Below are 21575 nucleotides of genomic sequence, written 5' to 3' on the forward strand. Positions count from 1 at the left end.
ACTACTGCGATATACAGGGGGCTGGGATAGGCAGGGTCAGATTTGATGTTCTAATGGTCCCTTCTGGCCTTACACTCTACTAATTAATGAAAAGCTCGCTGTGGCTGAGGAAGCAGCCTCTGGGGAGTTACTGCCCAGGCAGCCTGGGCCCCAGACTCAGCTGCATTCAGTGGGGTGATCCTGGGGAACCACTCAAAAATCCACAGAGGCTGGCCAGGCGCAGGATGTTGGGGAAGGTGGGAGTGTCAGTGTCATCACAAAGGCCTGTGGCAGGACCACATCCTAGTGGGGGACAGTGATGACCTCACAGAGAGACCCTGACAACAGCCAATCAGGATAGAGGCACAAGCCAGGGGACAACCTCAGAGATTCCTGTGGCCCTGCAGCAGCGAGGCTCCTTCTCAAGGTCTCTCCTGGGCGACTGGGGGAGAATTAGGATCAATGGACGTGGGCAGGAAGAGGAATCTCATTGGAGTTTTCTCCTTCCCTGCTGCTGATTGTGTCGGGTCTGGTTAGAAGGTGAGAGCCTCAGAGAGGTTTGGTGCCTGCTCAGTCTGGCTTCCCTTTGCCTCCTTCCCTCCCTCTTTCTGGCCTTCTCTTGCATCTTCCCCCTTTTCAATTCTCTCCACCTCCCCAAGCAGCAGTGTGTGAGTGTGTGTGTGGGGGTGAGGGGGCCTGTTTTAGCTGTAAGAAGCCCTCATGCAGAAGTGGGGCTGACAGAGCCCTTGGAGCTGGAGGTGACCTGAGCTGAGCTTCTGGACTTCTGCTGAGATCCCTCCGCCCCCAAACTCTCAATGCTGATTGGCCGAAGGGATGGTTATTGACAGAGGACACTTGCCTCTTTTGCAGGCTAAGAAAGGGGATGGTGACGGGGCACACTGGGCAGGAGAGGGTTAACCTGTCTCAGATCTGCACCAGACCTGTGGCTCCAGCAGCAGGCCACAACCCAGGACAGGCGATGGCTGCTTGGGGAGTGAGCCGCCGGCGTACGTCAGCGTGTGTCAGTTGGAGCTTCTCCCCGCTGAATCAGTGCCTAGACCTACAGCCACTACTCTGGCCCTGTGCTGGGCTCCAGTGGAGAGGGAGGTGCTGCCCCCCCGCTGTGGGGGATGGAACCTCTCCCCTGTCTCCTTTCCCACGAGAGGGAACTACACAGCCCCATGAGTTGGGATAAACTGACTGACAGTACTCATTGGGCCACACTGCTCTGTGAATAGGGAGGTGGATTATGGATTCCGGCCAATGGGCTGTCCTGCCCTGCGAATGCGGGGGGTGTTACTGACTATAGCCATTGGGCTTCGCTGCCCAGAGAGTAGGGACATGTTATGGACTCTGGCCATTCGGCCGCACTGCCCTATGAATATTGGGCGAGTTACTAGCAGTATCCATTGAGCCATACCGCTCTGTGAACAGAGGCAGGTTATTGGCTCTGGCCATTGGGCCACTGTCCTGCAAATAGGGGTTAGATTATAGACTCTGGCCACTGGGTCGTACTGTCCTGTATACATGGGGCAGGTTATAGTCTCCAGCCATTTTGCCGTCCTGCCCTGAGAAATTGGGCAGGTTATGGACTCTGGTCATTGGGAAACACTTCCCTGAAGATAGGGGTAAGTTACTGAATCTGGCCATTGGGCCATGTTGCCCTGCGAATAGGGGCAGGTTGTGAACTGTACTCATTGGACAACACTGCCCAGAGAATGTGGGGGGAGTTGCTGAACAGAGCCAATGGGCCACACTTACTGACTCTGGCCATTGGGCCGCTTTGCCCCTTGGAACACTGTGGGGTTGCTGACTTTGGCGGGTATGTCATAGAATTGCAAAACTGTGGGCGGAGCTACAGGCAGTGCCTAGGCAGAACAAGCCGGGAATTACACGGCAGCATTAGCATCAATGGACGTGGGCAGGAAGAGGAATCTCATTGGACTTTTCTCCTTCCCTGCTGCTGATTGTATCGGGTCTGGTGAGAAGATCAGAGCCTCAGAGAGGTTTGGTGCCTGCTCAGTCTGGCTTCCCTTTGCCTCCTTCTCTTCCTCTTTCTGACCTTCTCTTGCGTCTTCCCCCTTTTCAATTCTCCCCACCTCACCAGCAGAGGTGGGTGAGTGTTGGGCGGGAGAGGGGGAATACTGTAGTTGTGAGAAGCCCTCAAGCAGAGGTGGGCCTGGAAGAGCGCTTGGAGCTGGAGGTGACCTGGGCTGAGCTTCTGGACTTTTGCTGAGATCCCTCCACCTCCCAGCTCTCAATGCTGATTGGCCGAAGGGATTGTAATTGACGGAGGAGACTCGGGTCCTTTTCCTCTCTGTAAGGCCAGACCAGACTCCAGGTAACATGGCCTGGGCTGATTGTGCAGCTTCTGTGCAATTGTTATCTCTGGGCAGTTCCTGAGTCTCTCTAAGTTGACAAGTCTTCTCCCACCCTTGCTGGATGGTGGCTAGGAGCAGTGGTGGGTCTGTAGGGCTGGGGGAAGTGTGGTGGAGGCAGTGACATACAAAGGGCTGGTGTGGAAAGATGCTGGGTAGGTGCTGACCTCGCTGAGAGACCCCGACATCACTTTCAAGGCAGGGGCAGCCTCAGAGACAGCCCCCAAACACTTCTTTCTGGCTTTGTGAGAGGCCTCCCGAAGAGGTGGGCTGAACTTGCTCTGAAGGTGACCCCTCTTGACCTGGGCCATCCTTTGGGATGTCTCGTGAGACCTCTCAGCCTCCTGCCTCTCCAAGTCTCAATGCTGATTGGCCGAGCAGGAGGCTACCTCTGGGGAGTTTTCCCAGCTTCCCGACTAGGACACATGGCTGCCCTTCCTTTGCAGGCTCTGCATTGGCTGGTCTGACCTCAGGCAGGTCCTGCAAGAGAGCTTGGGGGCAGAAAGACCCCAACAACAGCCAATCAGGACAGAGGCACAAGGCAGGGGGCAACCTCAGAGATTCCCGTGGCCCTGCAGCAGTGAGGCTCCTTCTCATGGTCTCTCCAGCAGCAGGCCGCAACCCAGTACAGGCGATGGCTGCTTGGGGCGTGAGCCGCCGGCGGAAGTCAGCATGTGTCAGTCGGAGCTTCTCCCCGCTGAATCAGTGACTAGACCTACAGCCACTATTCTGGCCCTGCACTGGGCTCCAGTGGAGTGTGTTGTAACAGAATTTTCATGATTATATATGAATATGTACGAGTAGTTTATGAATATGTTAAAACATCATTCCGTATGTTGATGACATCACCAACTGTTATGTTATTTTCAAAAACTGTATCAGTTATTAATGAATATTCATGTGTTATGTCATGGAACCAATCAGTTTAAAACCATGCTCACGTTTATTCAGATGCATCCTCTAGGCATCCAATCAATTTAAAAGAATTCACTTAATATAAACTGGGGAGTTTCTTCTGGTTGGGTTGGGTTGGTTTGTTGGTTAGTTGGGTACGAAGACTCCTGTAGTCTTGTACCTACCAATTTGAATTGGATCCAAAGTTAGGTTTAGGTAGATTAGCTATCGTCGTCGTGACTGTTTGTCAGGCAGCGTTGGTTTGAAGCATATCGGCCGTCATCGTGCATGTTCATTGGGGCGTCGGACGTAGCTAGAGTGTTTCTTTTAGTTTAGGTTAGGTTTAACACCGTTTAGGTCACCATCGCCTGCTCGAGCTGTCCCGAAGAACAGGAAAAGGATTCGTGGTTCGTGCGGAAGGCTCGAGTTAGCGCACCCGATTCCAGGCGTCTTCGAGGGATCTCCTGGCAGTTCCTCTCCTGAGGCCCAGAAGGACCAAAGGATCGAGGTTGCCAGCGTCACCCCAATCGCCCTCTGCGCCTAGACTATGTAATGTATTTTGTGTTTGTGTTTCCTTTTCTGTAATCTATTCCTTGCTTGCTTGTTATTTTATGCCCGTAAAAATATAGTCTTGTGGTTTAAATTTTACCATTAGAATTGGTATTTATTTATGTGTCACAAACTAAACTAATAATACTTTAAAACCGGTGATAGATACGGCATTCGGAGTCCGCATTTGTAATCTTCTGGATTAATTAGGTTAATTGGCATCCTAAATTAAATATTCACTTTACCTCGCGTAACAAGTGGGAGGTGCTGGCCCACCCCTGTGGGGGATGGAACCTCTCCCTTGTCTCCTTTCCCACGAGAGGGAACTACACAGCCCCATGAGTTGGGATAAACGTATTGACGGTACTCATTGGGCCACACTGACCTGCAAATGGGGACAGGGTACGGACACTGGCCATTGGGACACACTGCAATGCGAACAGGGGAGCGAATTATTGCCTATAGCCATTGAGCTACCCTACCCTGAGAACAGGGACATGTTATGGACCCCGGCTATTACGCTGGACTGCCTTGTGAACAGGGAGGGAGTTACTGACTACAGTCAATGGACCACTCTGGTCTGTGAATAGGGGCAGGTTATGGACTCTTGCCATTGGACAGCACATCCCTGTAAATAGGGACAAGCATATTGACTCATTAAGTAACACTGCCCTGTGAGGAGGGGCAGATTATTAACTCCGGCCATTAGGCCACACTGCCCTGTGAATAGGGAGGGATTCAGTGACTACAGTCATTGGCCCGCTCTGTTGTGTGAATAAGGGCAGGTTATGGACTCAGGCCATTGGGTTGCACTGCCCTGAGAATAAGGAGCAAGTTACTGATTGCAGCCATTGAGCCGCACTACCCTGTGAAGAGCTGCAGATTATGAACTCTGGCCATTGGGACTCACTGCCCTGTGATTAAGGGGCGAGTTACTATTTGTAGCTATTGAGCCACACTACCCTATGAAGCGTTGCAGGTCATGAACTCTGGCCATTGGGCCGCACTGCCCTGTGAATATGGAGGGAGTTACTGACTACAGTCATTCGACAGCTCTGGTCTGTGAATAGGGGCAGGTAATGGACTTTGGCCATTGGGCTGCACTGCCCTGCAAATAGGGGAGAAAATTATTAACTATAGGCATTGGGCTATCCTGCCCTGAGAATAGAGACATGTTATGGATTCCGGTCATTAGGGTAAGAGGCAAATTACTGACTTTAGCCATGGAGTCACACTGCTCTATGAATAGGGGCAGGTTATAAACTCTAGCCATTGGGATGCACTACCCTATGACTAAGGGCAAGTTACTGACGGTAGCCAGTGAGCCACACTGCCCTACGAAAAGGGGCAGGTTATGAACTCTGGCCATTGGGCCGCTCTGCCCTGAGAATAGGGAGGGAGTTACTGACTACAGTCATTGGGCCACTCTGCTCTGTGAACAGGGGCAGGTTATGGACTCTGGTCATTGGGCAGCACATCCGTGTTAATCGGGAAAAGCATATTGACTTAGGCCATTGGTTCACACTTCCTTGTGAATAAGAGGCGAGTTACTGACTGTTGCCATTGAGCCGCACTGCCCTGCAAAGAGGGGAGCGAATTCTAGAATATAGCCATTCGGCTACCCTGCCCTGAGAATAGAGACATGTTATGGATTCCAGTCATTAAGCCGCACTGCCCAGTGAATAAGGGGCGATTTACTGACTTTAGCCATTGAGCCACACTGCTCTGTGAAAAGGGGGAAGTTATGAACTCTGGCCATTGGGCCACACTGCCCTGTGAATAGGGACAAGAATATTGACTCAGGCCATTAAGTCACTCTACCCTATGAATAAGGGGCGAGTTACTGACTGTAGCCATTGAGCTGCACTGCCAAGAGGGGCAGGTTATGAACTCTGGTCATTGGGCCGTACTGCGCTGCGAACAGGGAGGGAGTTACTGACTACAGTCATTGGGCCGCTCTGCTCTGTGAATATTGGCAGGTTATGGACTCTGGCCATTGGGCTGCATATCCCTGTGTGCAGGGACAAGCATATTGACTCAGGCCATTGGGTCACACTGCCCTGAGAATAAGGGGCTAATTACTGACTGTAGCCATTGAGCCACACTGCCCTGCGAAGAGGGAGGGAGTTACTGACTACAGTCATTGGGCCACTCTGCTCTTTGAATAGGGGAGGGTTATGGCTCAAGCCATGTTCTGCCAGAGAGGACACTTGGCGCCCCTCCAGTCTTTGTTGCGGGCGAACCTGCTGTAATCTTAGAGCCAGGAACAGGATGGAAACAAGGGGCCTTAATATGACAATTCAAACCCAGGGACAGGGTGTGTTGTTTCTGCCATTCTGGAAGTCAGATCTGCTGGCCAAGTGGCAAAGGCCATTTGAGGTGAGAGACAGGACAAGAGCAGCTGAGGATAAAAGCTGGTATCCGGGGAATAGCAATGGGAGTGAGGCTGTACCAGAGACCTATTTAAGACCAAGAGGACCTCCTCATCAAGCCTTTCACCAGCACCTGAGCTCGAGCTGCCAGCGTCCTTCAGCGATGCTGCTGCACCAAACAGCAAATAGAAGGAGTTGAAGACCTTCCCTGGGTGTTCAAAGCCTGACCACACTCTTTCCATGGAATCTCCCATCCAGTGCTGATCTCTGTGGCAGGTATGAGAAACCTGAAACCTGGGGGCCAGATGCAGCCCCCAACTTGCCTAGATCTGGCCCCTGGAGTTTGGGGCTCCTCCCAGCATTGGGGAGCCCACACTGGTGGAGGATGGGGTTTTATTTTTTGTTTCTCACTTGTATTCAGTCCCCAACTGATTTTTCAGTGGGTCAGGACCCTGAGTTCATAAACGTTCCCCATCTCTGCTCCATGGGGAAAGAAGGTCCCTGAGAACCTGACTTGGGCCCTATCAATTTCAAAGCCAAGCAATGTGTGATGGAGTAAGAAAACTGATCTCCCCATGTGGCGAGGCACCTGGGGCATCCAGCTGCTAGCCTGGCCAGGCTGGGAGGGGACAGGACTTGTCCTTCCCTTACACAGCTCCTTTTGGTGGGGAGATCAGAGCCATTTTGAGAGGTAGGGCAGAAAATGCCAAGTGAGTGAAACAGACACCACTTTGCAACACTGTTCTCTCCTTCCCTTTTCTCTTGCCTCTTTTGCAGGCTAAGAAAGAGCCTCCTGCTTTAGGACATTATCTCTTATCATCTCCTTATTCCTCAAGCCATTCATCTGTCAGGGAAATCTATAGCCAGGCACAGGGCAGTCAAACACGCAGGTCAATGGCCTATCTCTGCTTATTTGTCTTTCTGTAATACGATGCCCTTTGAGTGCTGCAGGTGACCAATTCCAGTTTCAGGGAATGTTCTAGCCACCCATGCGCCCAGCCCTGTGAGTTTTGGTGCCATCAGTAAAACAGAAAAGGAGCAAAGGAGAACGCAAGGAGGAGTCCTCAGCATCCAGTTAGCAGAAACAACAGCTTCAGCCCCATCTGGATTTGGCACTAGATGAAAGTCGTAGTTGATGGGAGTCATGTACATCTCCCAGCTGAACAATTGCCCCCCGTCTCAGCTCTGGCTGTCCAAAACAATTTCAAATGTCGACCCTTGCGAAGAGTCCTCTGGCAGAAACAGAGAAAAAATGCTCGAATGGAAGAGGTTGGAGTCAGGGACCCCCTTTAAGTGAGGGTAGAGGGGTCTGTAGCCCCCCCCAAAGCTTGAACCCCTGTATTTTATACTTGAGATCTGCTTCAAGCCCATCTCCTAGCTCCAGAGGCAGCTATTAACTGCAACAGACCTTGGGTTACTCTCAGCTTTGCCTTTGGAGCAGGGAGTTTGTTTAAAACAAGAGGGAGGCAGGTGATTAAGGTAACCAAAGTTTGTTATTTGGGTATAGAATCAGAGAATCCTAGGGTTGGAAGAGACCTCAGTAGGTCATTGAGTCCAACCCCCTGCCCAAAGCAGGACCATCCCCAAATAAAGCATCCCAGCCAGGGCTTTGTCAAGCAGAGGCTTAAAAATCTCCAGAAATGGAGATTCCCCCACCTCCCTAGTGTTACCAGGGGATAAAGGCGACTAGTGAAAAATAAGAAGCAAGAAGGTGACCCGTGTATCAGGGTGTCACGTTACTGGAATTTGAGGGAAGCAGCCGGATCATGGCTGCACCCATAGCTGGGGGTGCTGGCCCCAACAATTATATAGAAGGGGGCCATGTGGGGTATTGAAGGGGAGCTTGTTGTTTGCTGATCCTGTGTACGCTATTTATGTGAGTGTATAATGTCTGTGTGAGTAGATAGGAATATGTGTGGAAGCTGAATATTTCTCCGAATGTGGTTAAGCATTGCTATGGACAGGCTGAGTAGCGAAGCCCTGTGGAACAATGACACTCGATGGCCCAAGAACACACCTAAAGCAGGAGGGTGGAGACCCAAGAGCTGCCAGCAGAGAGAGGCTGAGGACCAGGTGACCGGCTGAGAGCAGAAGAGGCCAGGAAGGGGGTATAAAGAGGCCATGTGGTCGATGCCATTTTGTTCTCAGCTCAGCACTTCATCCCAGAGGCAGCACTGCAGGGATTCAAGAGCCCGGAAGACCTGTGGACCCATCCTGATCTTAGGATGTGCAATAAGAACTTTTAAACCAGCAGCTGCAATATCTCTGCTAGAGCCTGCATCGAGAACTGGAAGATTCGGTGCATGTAACATACTGTACTTTAATAACCTTACTCTCATGCTTTTCTTTCTTGTGTTAATAAACCTTTAGTTGTTAGATGCTAAAGGATTGGCCCAGCGTGATTTGTGGGTAAGATCCAGAGGGTAAATTGACCAGAGATCTGTGGCTGGTTTCTTGGAACTGGACAGAACTTGTTCGGGGTAGGTGGGATTGGGTGCTAGGACCCCCCACCTGTGTATGAGGCCCGGGGCCATCTGGTGCACAGATATTGCTGGGGTGTCGGAGGGGTTTTGCTCATGAGGCTTCAGGCAGGCTGCTGAAGCGCTCTGTGGGACTGGTTTGTGGCCTGTGTGGAGAGGTCACCAGTCTGGGGGCTGTAAGGAGCCCCGCATTCGAGCAATTCACCCTGAGCGGACGCCCTCAGCTGTTCCCAGACACGGCCCGGTGTGTCACACAGGGTAGCCCCTGTTTCAAAGGATGCAAGTACCCTTTTCCTGTATCTATCACTGGTTTGGAATAATTACTGTGTGCCCCCTCCCAGTGTGACTTGAAGTAAATCAATAATGACACTCTAGGTAAATTTAACAAATGTATTATGGGATTAAATTACAACTACTGGAAAACATGGGAAAATTCAAACTAGAACCAAAAGCAAAGAACAGCAGCAAACATCCTCAAATCAACCATCACCGTTTAGGGGTTCAGGGATTTGATCAATGACACATGAAGCCTCAGCCCCAAAGCCCTCTTTGGCCAGAAAGAAGAGACGAGACAACAGTGAAGGCCCTAGAAGTAATCAACCCCTTTTACACTGAGAAGCACCGATGGGTGCTGTGCACCCCTGAGGCCTGGGACCTTCTACCCTCGAGCTAATGGGAAGTTCTTGGGAAGGAAGTTCAGGAAGATCCCAGTGGGGAAGTTCTATAAGTGGTGGTGGATCACTGATGGTAACTCTTCCCCTTCCTCCTTTCCAGCCTGGATGGTTTGTGGTGGGCCGATGCGGACGGGGCATCGATGGAAAAGACCAGCCCCCGCCCCAGCGGCTGCACTGAGCCTCAGACCCCTTCTGTGGCGCCAACGCTCTGAGGTGATGGAATGTTCAGGGTCTGCTGAGGCGGGAAAAACCAGTTTCAGCCGGTCAGAACCAGCCCCGCCCAGAGCCCTCCAGCGGCTGACAGGCACCTTGTTCAAAATGGAGTCCTTAGGTCAAAAGTTCACCGCCTCCATTTTGAATGGCTTTGACATTAACTTCTTTATTCCCAGCCCTAGGGAACCCATTCCTGTGCTTCACCACAATCCTAGTGACACAGATTTTCCTAGTATCCAACCTAGACCTCCCCCACTGTAACTTGAGACCATTGCGCCTTGTTGTGTCATCAGTCACCCCTGAGAACAGCCCCTCTCCAGCCTCTTTCAAACCCCCTTCAGGTTCCAACTCCCCCCTCACACTTCTTGCTATAGACCAAACAAGCGCAAACCCTTCAGCCTTTCCTCATAACTCATGTGCTCCAGCCCCCTCATCATTTTTGTTGCCCTCTGCTGAACTCTTTTCACTCTTTCCACATCCTTTCTGTAATGGGGAGCCTAGAATTGGATGCAGTATTCCAGATGTGGCCTCACTAGTGCCAAATGAAGGGGAATAATCACTTCTCTGGATCTGCTGGTAATGGTCCTACTGAGGGACCCCAATAGGCTGTTAGCCTTCTTGGCTACAAAGGCACACTGTTGACTCATTAAATGAATTGAAAGTAACTGAAGGATGATTGAACGAATATGAAAACATTCCCTGGTACTCCAAGTAAAAATTAAATAAAAGAGTAGTCTGCTTTGGGACTAGTGCTGTGCAAATTCTTCACAAATCATCTTGAAAATGGGTAAACAGGGAGGTCTCAACATTTTCAGATGTTATACAATTATCCCAACTAGTTAAGTCCAAAGCTGACTTAAAAGCCATACAAACAGATCTCACAAAACTGGGTGACTAGACAACACAAGGACAAGTGATCATAAATGCAAAGTAGTGCACATGGAAAAATATAATCCCAACTATCCACACAAAATGAGGAGGCTGAAATTAGTTGTTTCCACTCAAGAAAGATCTTGGAGTCAATATGGATAGTTCCCTGAAAACATCTGCTGAGTGTGTGTAACCTTCGGTGGGCTAGACTCCACTGCCCTTCTCCAGTGTCTGAAAGAAACCCCCTCTCCCACAGCAGTACTGGAGACCCTGAGTTCAGACTAAGAAATTTCAGCAAGGATTGCAATGTCAGCCTCCCTACATTCAAGTTCCAAAAGAAACTAAAGAAATGAATTTAATTAAATAACTTTATAAAATCTTATGAAGAAATAATCTAATTCTTACAACAGAACACAGCTCTATTATAACCCACAAATAATGTCCATAGTTACAGTAAACATAAGTACAGAGAAAACTAAAAGTGAAATTTGCAAAGTTCACTCCACACACAGTAAGAAAAGACTGAGAGGTCCCAAAAGCTTAGATTTGGTTCACCAAAGGCTCAGTTTGTGCTTCTGCTATCAAATCTGCACCATATGCTGAGTCTGAATTTTCTCTCCACTTGCTTGTAGGGACTCCTCAGTTCGAGTCCAGACAGACTCTTCCTCTATGGTCACTGCTAGGCAGGCAGCTCACTGATTAACTAATCAGTTAGCTCACAAGTGAGCAGACTTAAAGAAACCCTGGTACAAGAAAATACAAACCCTGAGAATAACAAACTAGAAATGGCTCTTTCCCCCTTGCTACATTTACAGAGGGGCTGAAGAACCCCGCGGACTGAGAAAGTGAACTAGACCAGTCTGACTACAATCAAAACAGCATGGAAAGCAGGCAATGGACGCAGAAGTGATCGCCCCTCCCAGGTTCTCCTAGCTCTAGTGGCATTGCCCGTGAGCCCTGGTGCAGGGTTAACAACATGACAAAGTGCTGCAGAGTGAGGAACAGCAGCCAGTTCTGCTTCTGGCTCAGCTTCCTGCAGCTCAGAAAAGCATCTGCCCTGCCTGCTGGCTCATGAAATCTGACCCCAAACTACCACCCCCAACTCCAGAAGCTTCTGGGTGGAGGCTAAATCTGCCCAGCAACAGTAACACTCAACTCACTCCTACGCCCCACTGGGATCTCTTAAAGAGACAGCTCTCTATTATGTGCATAAGAACATAAGAACGGCCGTACTGGGTCAGACCAAAGGTCCATCTAGCCCAGTAGCCTGTCTGCCGACAGTGGCCAGCACCAGGTGCCCCAGAGAGGGTGGACCGAAGACAATGATCAAGCGATTTGTCTCCTGCCATCTCTCTCCAGCCTCTGTCAAACAGAGGCCAAGGACACCATTTTATCCCCTGGCTAATAGCCTTTTATGGACCTAACCTCCATGAATTTATCCAGCTTCTCTTTAAACTCTATTATAGTCCTAGCCTTCACAGCCTCCTCTGGCAAGGAGTTCCACAGGTTGACTACACGCTGTGTGAAGAAGAACTTTCTTTTATTAGTTTTAAACCTGCTACCCATTAATTTCATTTGGTGTCCTCTAGTTCTTCTATTATGGGAACTAATAAATAACTTGTCTTTATCAGCCCTCTCCACACCACTCATGATTTTATAGACCTCTATCATATCCCCCCTCAGTCTCCTCTTTTCTAAACTGAAAAGTCCCAGTCTCTTTAGCCTCTCCTCATATGGGACCCGTTCCAAACCCCTAATCATTTTAGTTGCCCTTTTCTGAACCCTTTCCAAGGCCAAAATATCTTTTTTGAGGTGAGGAGACCACATCTGTACACAGTATTCAAGATGTGGGGCGTACCATAGTTTTATACAGGGGCAGTAAGATATTCTGGGTCTTATTTTCTATCCCTTTCCTAATAATTCCTAGCATCCTATTTGCCTTTTTGACCGCCGCTGCACACTGCGTGGAAGTTTTCAGAGAACTGTCCACGATAACTCCAAGATCTCTTTCCTGATTTGTCATAGCCAAATTAGCCCCCATCATACTGTACGTATAGTTTGGGTTATTTTTCCCGATGTGCATTACTTTACACTTATCCACATTATATTTCATTTGCCATTTTGTTGCCCAATCACTCAGTTTGGTGAGATCTTCTTGGAGTCCCTCACAGTCTGCTTCTGTCTTGACTATCCTAAACAGTTTGGTATCATCTGCAAACTTTACTACCTCACTGCTTACCCCTTTCTCCAGATCATTTATGAATAAGTTGAAAAGGATTGGTCCCAGGACTGACCCTTGGGGGACTCCACTAGTTACCCCTCTCCAATCTGAAAATTTACCATTTATTCCTACCTTTGTTTCCTGTCTTTTAACCAGTTCGCAATCCAAGAAAGGACCTTCCCTCATATCCCATGACCATGTAATTTACACAAGAGCCTTTGGTGAGGGACCTTGTCAAAGGCTTTCTGAAAATCCAAGTATACTATATCTACTGGATCCCCCTTGTCCGCATGTTTGTTAACCCCTTCAAAGAGCTCTAATAGATTAGTAAGACAGGATTTCCCTTTACAGAAACCATGTTGACTTTTGTCCAACAAATTATGTTCTTCTACATGCTTCACAATTTTATTCTTTACTATTGTTTCGACTAATTTGCCCGGTACTGAAGTTAGACTTACCGGTCTGTAATTACCAGGATCGCCTCTAGAGCCCTTTTTAAATATTGGTGTCACGTTGGCTATCTTCCAGTCATTAGGTACGGAAGCCGATTTAAAGGATAGGTTACAAACCACATGGGTTACATGTTGGGTGTGTCTAGACTGGCAAAAGCTTGCCGTCTGTCTACACTGGCTGCGAGAATTTGCGCAAGAACACTGACTTTGTAATGTACAAAATCAGTGCTTCTTGCGCAAATACTTTGATGCTCCCACTCAGGCATAAGCCCTCTTGTGCAAGAATACTTGCGCAAGAGGGCCAGTGTAGACAGGAACATTAATTTCTTGCACAAGAAAGCCCAATGGCTAAAATGGCCATTGGAGCTTTCTTGCGCAAGAGAGCATCTACACTGGCACGGATGCTTTTGCACAAAAGCAAATCTTTTGCGCAAAGGCACATGCCAGTATAGATGCTCTCTTACGCAAATACTTTTAACGGACAAACTTTTTCGTTAAAAGTATTTGTGCAAAATCATGCCAGTCTAGACGCAGCCGTGCAGTAGCAGTCTAAAAAGATAACAGAATATTGGTACTGATGAGGAAAGGAATAGCTAATAAAACAGATAATATCATGTTGCCTCTATATAGGTATGCCCCCATCCTGAATACTGCATGGCAATCTGGTCATCCCATCTGGAAAAAAAAAAGGTTTGGAAAAGATTCAGAGTGAGCAATAGAAGTATTTAGGGGTATGGAACAGCTTCCATATGAGGATGTTGCCAGCACACAGTGCCCGAGGGGGGGGGGCAACAGCTGGGTTCGTTGCCTGGTGTGCGCGCTCCAATAACACACCGGTGTGGAGAAGCAAAACAAAGTTTATTTGAACGTTCAAATAGGTGCGAGGAGACCAGACATCTCAAATCAAGCACATCAACGTAAGCAGTTTTCCCTCCTTATATACCCAGGTTGTTTACTTGCAGGAGAATAGTGAACTGTAACAAGCAAGATTCCCACGCTGGGACCTCCTCCTCCTCCCCCTTTACAGGAACACATCTGAATTCTTCTTCTATATCACTGATAGTAACTAGACAACTTCAAGGTCTTGCCGTTCCCAGCTGTTAGCGAGCTAGAGAAAAGTTGCGTCGGGGGGGGGGGGGGGAGAGGCGGAAGGAGGGGAAGGGGGCTTTTAGGGTGCTTGGGCCTAGAGCGGGAGAGCTTCATCGATCCTTGTGATCTTCCACTCCCCCGAGTTACCTAGGATCATGCCCTGTGACCCCTACAAGGAGAAACTAACAAGACTGAGACTTTTCAGCTTGGAAAATAAATGACTAAAGAAAGGGGGATATGTTAGAGGTCTAGAAAATTATAAATGGTGTGGAAAACTAGAATAATGAAATGATATTTATTCCTTCACTAACATAACACAAGGTGCTCAGCCGATGCCATTTATAGGCAGATATAAAACAATCAAAATAAATTATTTTGTCGTGGTCAATATGTGGAACTCTTTGCCAGGAGATGGTGGAAGGGCCCAAGCGATGAAAGGTTCCAATAAGAACAAAATAAGTTCAGAGAGGACACGTCCATCAATGGATTCACAAATGGTGCCCCTAGCCTCTCTTTGTCAGAAGCTGGGAATGGATGACAGGCGAGGGATCACTTGCCAATTACCAGTTTGTTCCCTCTGAGGCACCGGCATTGGCCACTGTAGGAACACAGGACACTGGTCCAGATGGATCTTCAGTCTGACCCAGTGTGACGGACCGGGCTGGGTCTGGGCACCGCTGAGGGCATCCGCTCAGGGCGAATTGCTCAAATTCAGTGCTCTCTATAGCCCCCAGACTGGAGATCTCCCCAAATAGGCCACAAACCAGTCCCACAGAGCGCTTCAGCTGCCTGCCTGGCCAGCCACAAGCCTCACGAGCAAAACCCCTCCGACACCCCAGCAATATCCGTGCCCCAGATGGCCCCGGGCCTCATACACAGGTGAGGGGTGGTAGGATCCAATCTCACCTTCCCCGAACATGTTCTGTCCGGTATCAAGAAACCAGCTACAGATTCCAGGTCAATTTACCCTCTGGACCTTACTCACAAGATCACGCTGAGCCAATCCTTTAGAATCTAACATCTACAGGTTTATTACTACCAGAAAGAAAATCACGAGAGTAAAGTTAGAACATAAGAACGGCCGAACTGGGTCAGACCAAACGTCCATCTAGCCCAGTATAGCCTGTCTGCCCACAGTGGCCAGCACCAGGTGCCCCAGAGAGGGTGGACCAAAGACAATGATCAAGCGATTTGTCTCCTGCCATGCTTCTCCAGCCTCTGACAAACAGAGGCCAGGGACACCAATTCTATCCCCTGACTAATAGCCTTTTATGGACCTAACCTCCGTGAAATTATCTAGCTTCTCTTTAAACTCTGTTATAGTCCTAGCCTTCACAGCCTCCTCTGGCAAGGAGTTCCATAGGTTGTTAAAGTATCATACATTACATGCATCGAATCTCCCAGTTCTCGATGCAGGCTTGCAGAAGAGATGTTATAACTGCTGGCTTAAAAGTCTTTGGTGTACGTCCTACATCAGGATGGGTCCACAGTTCTTTCCAGCTCCTCGATCCCTGCACTCTTGCCTCTGGGATGAAGAGCTGAGCTGAGCACCAAGATGGAGTCGACCACATGGCCCCTATATACCTCCTTTCTCATCTCTTCTTGGCTGCAGCAGGTCACCTGGCCAATGCCCTATCCCTGTGTTCCCTGCTGGTAGCCTTTAGGTATCAGTCACCATTCTTGAGGTGTGTCCTTGGCCTATAGAGGGCTATTGTTCCATGGAGACTTGCTCATTAGCATGTCTATAGGCCGAGCATTCTTCGTCTCTTGCTCAGCCACAAACAGAGAAGTTTCCAGTATTGACACAGAATACATATTCATAATTCCATACCCAGATACTATACAAGTATATGGATAGCATATACAGAACCAGTAGAAGGAAAGCGTTCATTTGACACCTTACATGGCCCCCTTTGTATCATTTTTTCGGCAGTGATCTGGCTGCTCCCCTTAAAATCCAGTAATGTGACACCCAATATGGCCGTTCTGATGTGACTGCGTAGAACCCAGAAGTATCTGCCTCCTAATGTAAGCTGATTGATCCCACTCCCCTCGCACAGCTGAGATAGAGCCCAGGACACCTGCCTGTCTTTCTCTACCCGGAGTTAGTCACACAGTCAGAGTGTACATTCACATTTTCAGCTTAACCAGTGTCCCTGAAGTGACTTGCCACAAGATGTCAGCATATGTTAGTGTTAGATCTGAGTGGATCTAACCCTTACTATAGATTAAAGTGATAGAAATGTAGCCGTGTTAGTTTGGGGTAGCTGAAGCAAAATGCAGGACAATGTAGCACTTTAAAGACTAACAAGATGGTTTATTAGATGATGAGCTTTCGTGGGCCAGACCCACTTCCTCAGATCAAATAGTGGAAGAAAATAGTCACAACCATATATACCAAAGGATACAATTAAAAAAAGTGAACACATATGAAAAGGACAAATCACATTTCAGAACAGGAGGGGAATGCAGGGCGGGGGGGAGAGAAGGAAGGTAAGTGTCTGTGAATTGATGATATTAGAGGTGGGGAGAGTGGGATGTCTGTGAGTTAATGGTATTAGAGGTGATAATTGGGGAAGCTATCTTGGTAATGGGTAAGATAGTTTGTTCATTCCTTCCCAGAGAGTGTCGAATTTTAACATGAATGACAGTTCAGAGGATTCCCTTTCAAGTGCAGATGTAAAAGGTCTTTGTAGCAGAATGCAGGTGGTTAAGTCATTGAGAGAGTGTCCTTTCTGGTTAAAATGGCAAGAAACTCCTGTGCCACACACCCGGGGCGGGACCACCCATACGCCATGTGCCTGGGGCGGAACAGCCCATGCACTGCATGCCCAGAGCCGGCTCCTCTCCTGTGCCGCACGCCCAGGAGCTGGCAGCACCAATGCGCCACGCGCTTGGGGCCGGCGCCGCTCCTGTGCCGCGTGTCCAGGGGCAGGGCCGGCCCCGATCACTTGGCAGGTGCACAGAAATGGTCTGGTGGGAGCCATGGCGCCCGCAGGCACCACAGTGGAGACCACTGGTTTAGATGACAGAACTTTAGATCAGTTTTACAGGTGTGTATCCTTCTTCTGATTTCCCTTTTGTATTGAGGTCCCAGCCATAAAGTGCTGGGCACTGCTCGCAGCCACTGGCCCAAAACACTGATGGACTTTTATTTTTCTTAATATTTGACACTGTAATTTAAAGATGCAAGAGGAGGTAACAGAATCAATCACAGGCCTCTGGCTATAGACAGTTTGAGTTGTTCAGCTTTATTTCCCCCAAAAGCCCCATAAAATTCATCCCGCAACACTATATCCGACACACCTCCCAATTCACAGTAAGCCTCTAGAGAATATTCGGAAGATTCCCTTGCGAATTTCCTTCATTTTCACACTGTAAATGACTGGGTTTAACACAGGAGGGACAAAGAGGTAGACATAAGGCATAAGACTGTGCATCAGAGGAGGGGCATTTTTCCCAAACCTGTGCATAACAGAGACAGCAACTGTTGAGACATAGAAGAGTAGGACAGCACAGATATGGGAGATGCAGGTGTTCAGGGCCGTGAGGCGCTGCTCATGGGATGCAATACTTAAAACAGTCTTCAGAATCCTAATGTAAGAGAAAATGATGAACACTGAGTCCAAGCCATAAGTAAAGAGAACGGAAAATAGTCCGTAGATGTTATTGATGGTGGTGTCTCCACACGCCAGCCTCATCATGTCCGAGTGCAAGCAGTAGCTGTAGGAGAGGATGTTGCTTTTGCAGACAGGCAGCCGTTTAAGCAGAAGGGGTAAAGGCAAAAGGATGCTGGTACTTTTAATCACAACAGCCAGCCCGATTCTCACGATCCTGGGGTGGGTCAAGATGGCTGCGTAGCGCAGCGGGTTACAGATGGCCACCAAGCGATCGAACGCCATGGCCACTAAAATCCCCGACTCCATGAAGGAAAAGGAGTGAATGAAAAACATCTGGGCCAGGCAGGTGTCGAAAGCGATGTCTGTGGAATGGAAGCAGAAGGTGCCGAGCACGGTGGGCAGGGCTGAGAGAACCATCCCGAGGTCGTTGACTGCCAACATGCAAAGGAACAGATACATGGGCTGGTGGAGATTCCTGTCTACCCAGACAATGCAGAGAACAAGGCAATTCCCCGCCATGGCAGTGACGTATAACACAACGAAGGGGACGGCGATCCAGTGGTAAACCGCCTCCTGGCCTGGGAACCCAGTCAACTGGTACATTGCAGGCTGGAAGCTGGTGGTATTGAAACCCCTCATGATGAGCAGTCGCTGTCCTGGCCAGCTCCCAACCCCTGTGTAAATGTAAAATAAATCTGTGAGTTCCCCTGGGACCAGGGGACTTGGAATGTTCTTGCAGTTACACACTGACTTGCCCTATCCCAATACATAAAAACCCTCTCTTGCCAGCCTTGGCCTGCCTTCCCCAGGGAAATTAGTGAGGACTTGTTTGGAATCAATACAAAAGAACCAGGCTCCAAGAATATATTTTCTACACTCCCTCATTAGCTACATCTAGACTGCAAGCCTATTTCAAACGAGGCTTTTTCGAAAGTATCTTTCGAAGTAGCTTCTTTAGAAAAAGAGCATCTAGACTACGACCAGTACTTTTGAAAAAGCAAGCTGCTGTTTCGAAAGAGAGCACCCAGGCAGTCTGGATGCTCTCTTCCAAAAAAGCAGTTTGCATGACATAGCGCCTTTTTTCAAAAGAGCACTTTCAGAAAAAGGGGTTCTTCCTTGTAAAATGAGGTTTTCCACGGTTGAAAAATCTGCCACGTTCTTTTGATTTACTTTCGAAAGAACGCGGCAGCAGTCTAGATGCAGGGGAAGTGTAGACACCGTGTAGACACACCCATTGAGAGGGAAGCAAGAGATTCTGCTCTCAACAGTTCTGCCCTTTGTGATCAGAAAGGAAATTTAACCCTTGGAACAACTTTCCATGGGCAACTATGAATTCCCCATTGCTGGTAACTGAGCAGTTTTTCCATCAGCCATGCTTCAACTGGAACAGGAATTAATTCAGGGCAGGTGTCTGGCTTGTTCTACACAGGACCTTGGAGCAGCTGTTCAGAATGGTCCCTTCAGGCCTTACATCTTTGACTCTCTGGCAGGACGAACAAAGGAACAAATCCATGGGCTTACTACAGAAGCCTCTGCCCTTTCTTGGGAAGATCCGGGGGGTTGCCAACTCACCTGAGAGACTACAACTCCCATGATGCCTTCAATCTAGTGGGGTATTGCTCTTCTCCAGGAGTGCCAGGTGCAGAGACAGCAAGCGCTGGCTCCATTTTGCAGAGAGGAGCTAGAGGGCAGGGGTGGAGCTCTGTCCACACCAGGAGCTGATGCTGAGAGCCTGCGGGGCTTTGATGGACCAGGGAGTGTCAGAGGCTGTTGGTGGCTGTCCCAGAAGGGGAGAGACCCTGGCCTTTCCTGGATCTGACTGAGAAGGGCCTGCGGGAAGGAACTGGGAGTAACTGGGACTGTGGTTTGGGCAAGTGCTTGCAAAGGAGCACAGCAGAGAGCCTGAGTCTGATCTGAGGAGAGGCCGAGCGATGTGCCCAGTGATCCAGAGCTGCTGCCGTGGGGGCGGGAGCAGCTCCAGGCTTCAGAGGGGCGGTGCATGCTTGGCTGGACTGACCCACAGATCCTGCACAGTTCTGCCTCTACTCCAACTGCAGATCTTTCAGCGCCCACACCCCGGGGCCTGGGACTCTGAAATCCAGAGCAGGGTGCACCCTGGGGTGGGTGGAGGTGAGTGATGGCTGTGGAAATGCCGGGTAGAGGCATTTCTTTTATAGCTGTAACCTGTATCTGTACATTGAGTTTATCCAACTGCACACTGGGGGGGTTACATCCAGAGGAACATTAATCTCAGTTGGGTAAACCCTGTTTTCTGAGCTTGTTCAGTAAAGGGGTGTTCATTGGACGTTAAGTACATTGCATGGACATGATCAGTAATTGGTATTTTGGAGATAGATCCCTGGCACAGATTATTATTGGAATGGGTTATTGCTGGCCCAAGTGAGCCCAGCGCCCCTGCCAGTGATACAGACCTGGCTTGCTGGGAGCTAGTCTGTGTCTGCGAGTGGGACTGACCCAACTCCTAATGTGAGCAGCCCAAGGGAGCCAGAGTGCAGCCGGAGAAGGAGTTGGGGATGGGAAGGAAGACGATTGTATGGAAATGTGCTGGCTGGTAATTCTGTGACCTGGGCATTATTGGATATTATTTCCCTTTTAGTAGTTGAGTGTGTGTGTGTGTGTGTGTGTGTGTGTGTGTATCACAGTTTGTCTGTGACAATGTCAATGTGACTGTGTGAGTGTGTCTCTCTGTGTCTATTCCTTAAGAACATAAAGACGGCCATACTGGGTCAGACCAAAGGTCCATCTAGCCCAGTGTCCTGTCTGCGCACAGTGCCCAATGCCAGGTGCCCCAGAGGGAATGAACAGAAACAGGGAATGATCAAGTGATCCTGCTCCTGTCATCCATTTCCAGCCCCTGGACAAACAGTGGCTAGGAACACCATCCCTACCCATCCTGGTTAATAAGTATTGATGGACCTAACCTCCATGAATGTATCTAGTTCTTTCTTGAACCCTGTTAAAGTCCTGGCCTTCACAACTTCCTCTTCTGGCAAGCAGTTCCATAGGTTGACTGTGCACTGCATAAGAAATACTTCCTTTGGTTTGTTTTAAACCTGCTACCTATGAATTTCATTTGGTGACCCCTAGTTCTTATGTTATGGAAACAAATAAATAACTTTTCCTTATTCACTTTTTCCATGCCAGGCATGAAAAAGAACTCTATCATATCCCACCTTAGTCTCCTCTTTTCTAAGATGCAAAGTCCCCCTCTTGTTAATCTCTATTCATATGGGACCCATTACAAAAAAAACCCTAATCATTTTGTTACCCTTTTCTCTACTGTTTCCAATCCCAAGATATCTTTTTAAGATGAGGTGTCCTCATCTGTACACAGTATGGAAGATGTGGGCATACCATGGATTTTTACTGAGGCAATCTCTTATTCTCTTATTCTATATCCCTTTTTAAATGATTCCTCACATTCGGTTTCCTTTTTTTGACTGCCCCTGAACACTGAGTGGATGTTTTCAGAGACCTATGCAAAATGACTCCAAAATCTCTCTCTTGAGTAATTGTAACTAAATTAGTCCCTATCATATTGTATGTATAGTTGAGGTTATTTTTTCCAATGTGCATTTCTTTGCATTTATCAACATTAAAATACATGTACCAGTTAGTTGCCCAATCACCTAGTTTCGTGACATTCGTTTGAAGCCCTTCACAGTCTGCTTTGATCTTAACTAACTTGAGCAGTTTAGTGTCATCAGCAAATATTTCCACCTCACTCTTTACCACTTTCTCTAGATCATTTATAAATAGGTAG

At 48.6% G+C, this 21575-nt stretch overlaps 1 protein-coding gene across 1 annotated transcript; it reads right to left on the reverse strand.

Moving 5' to 3' along the window:
- Positions 1-17485: 17485 nt before the first annotated feature.
- On the reverse strand, positions 17486-18430 carry LOC102443427 (olfactory receptor 51I1-like). The gene has a single exon (XM_006129877.3). The coding sequence runs from the start codon at positions 18428-18430 to the stop codon at positions 17486-17488; it is 945 nt and encodes a 314-aa protein (XP_006129939.2).
- Between the last annotated feature and the right edge of the window lie 3145 nt (positions 18431-21575).

Source organism: Pelodiscus sinensis, chromosome 1 (genome assembly GCF_049634645.1).
Source record: "Pelodiscus sinensis isolate JC-2024 chromosome 1, ASM4963464v1, whole genome shotgun sequence".
In the NCBI taxonomy this organism is placed as follows: Eukaryota; Metazoa; Chordata; order Testudines; family Trionychidae; genus Pelodiscus; species Pelodiscus sinensis.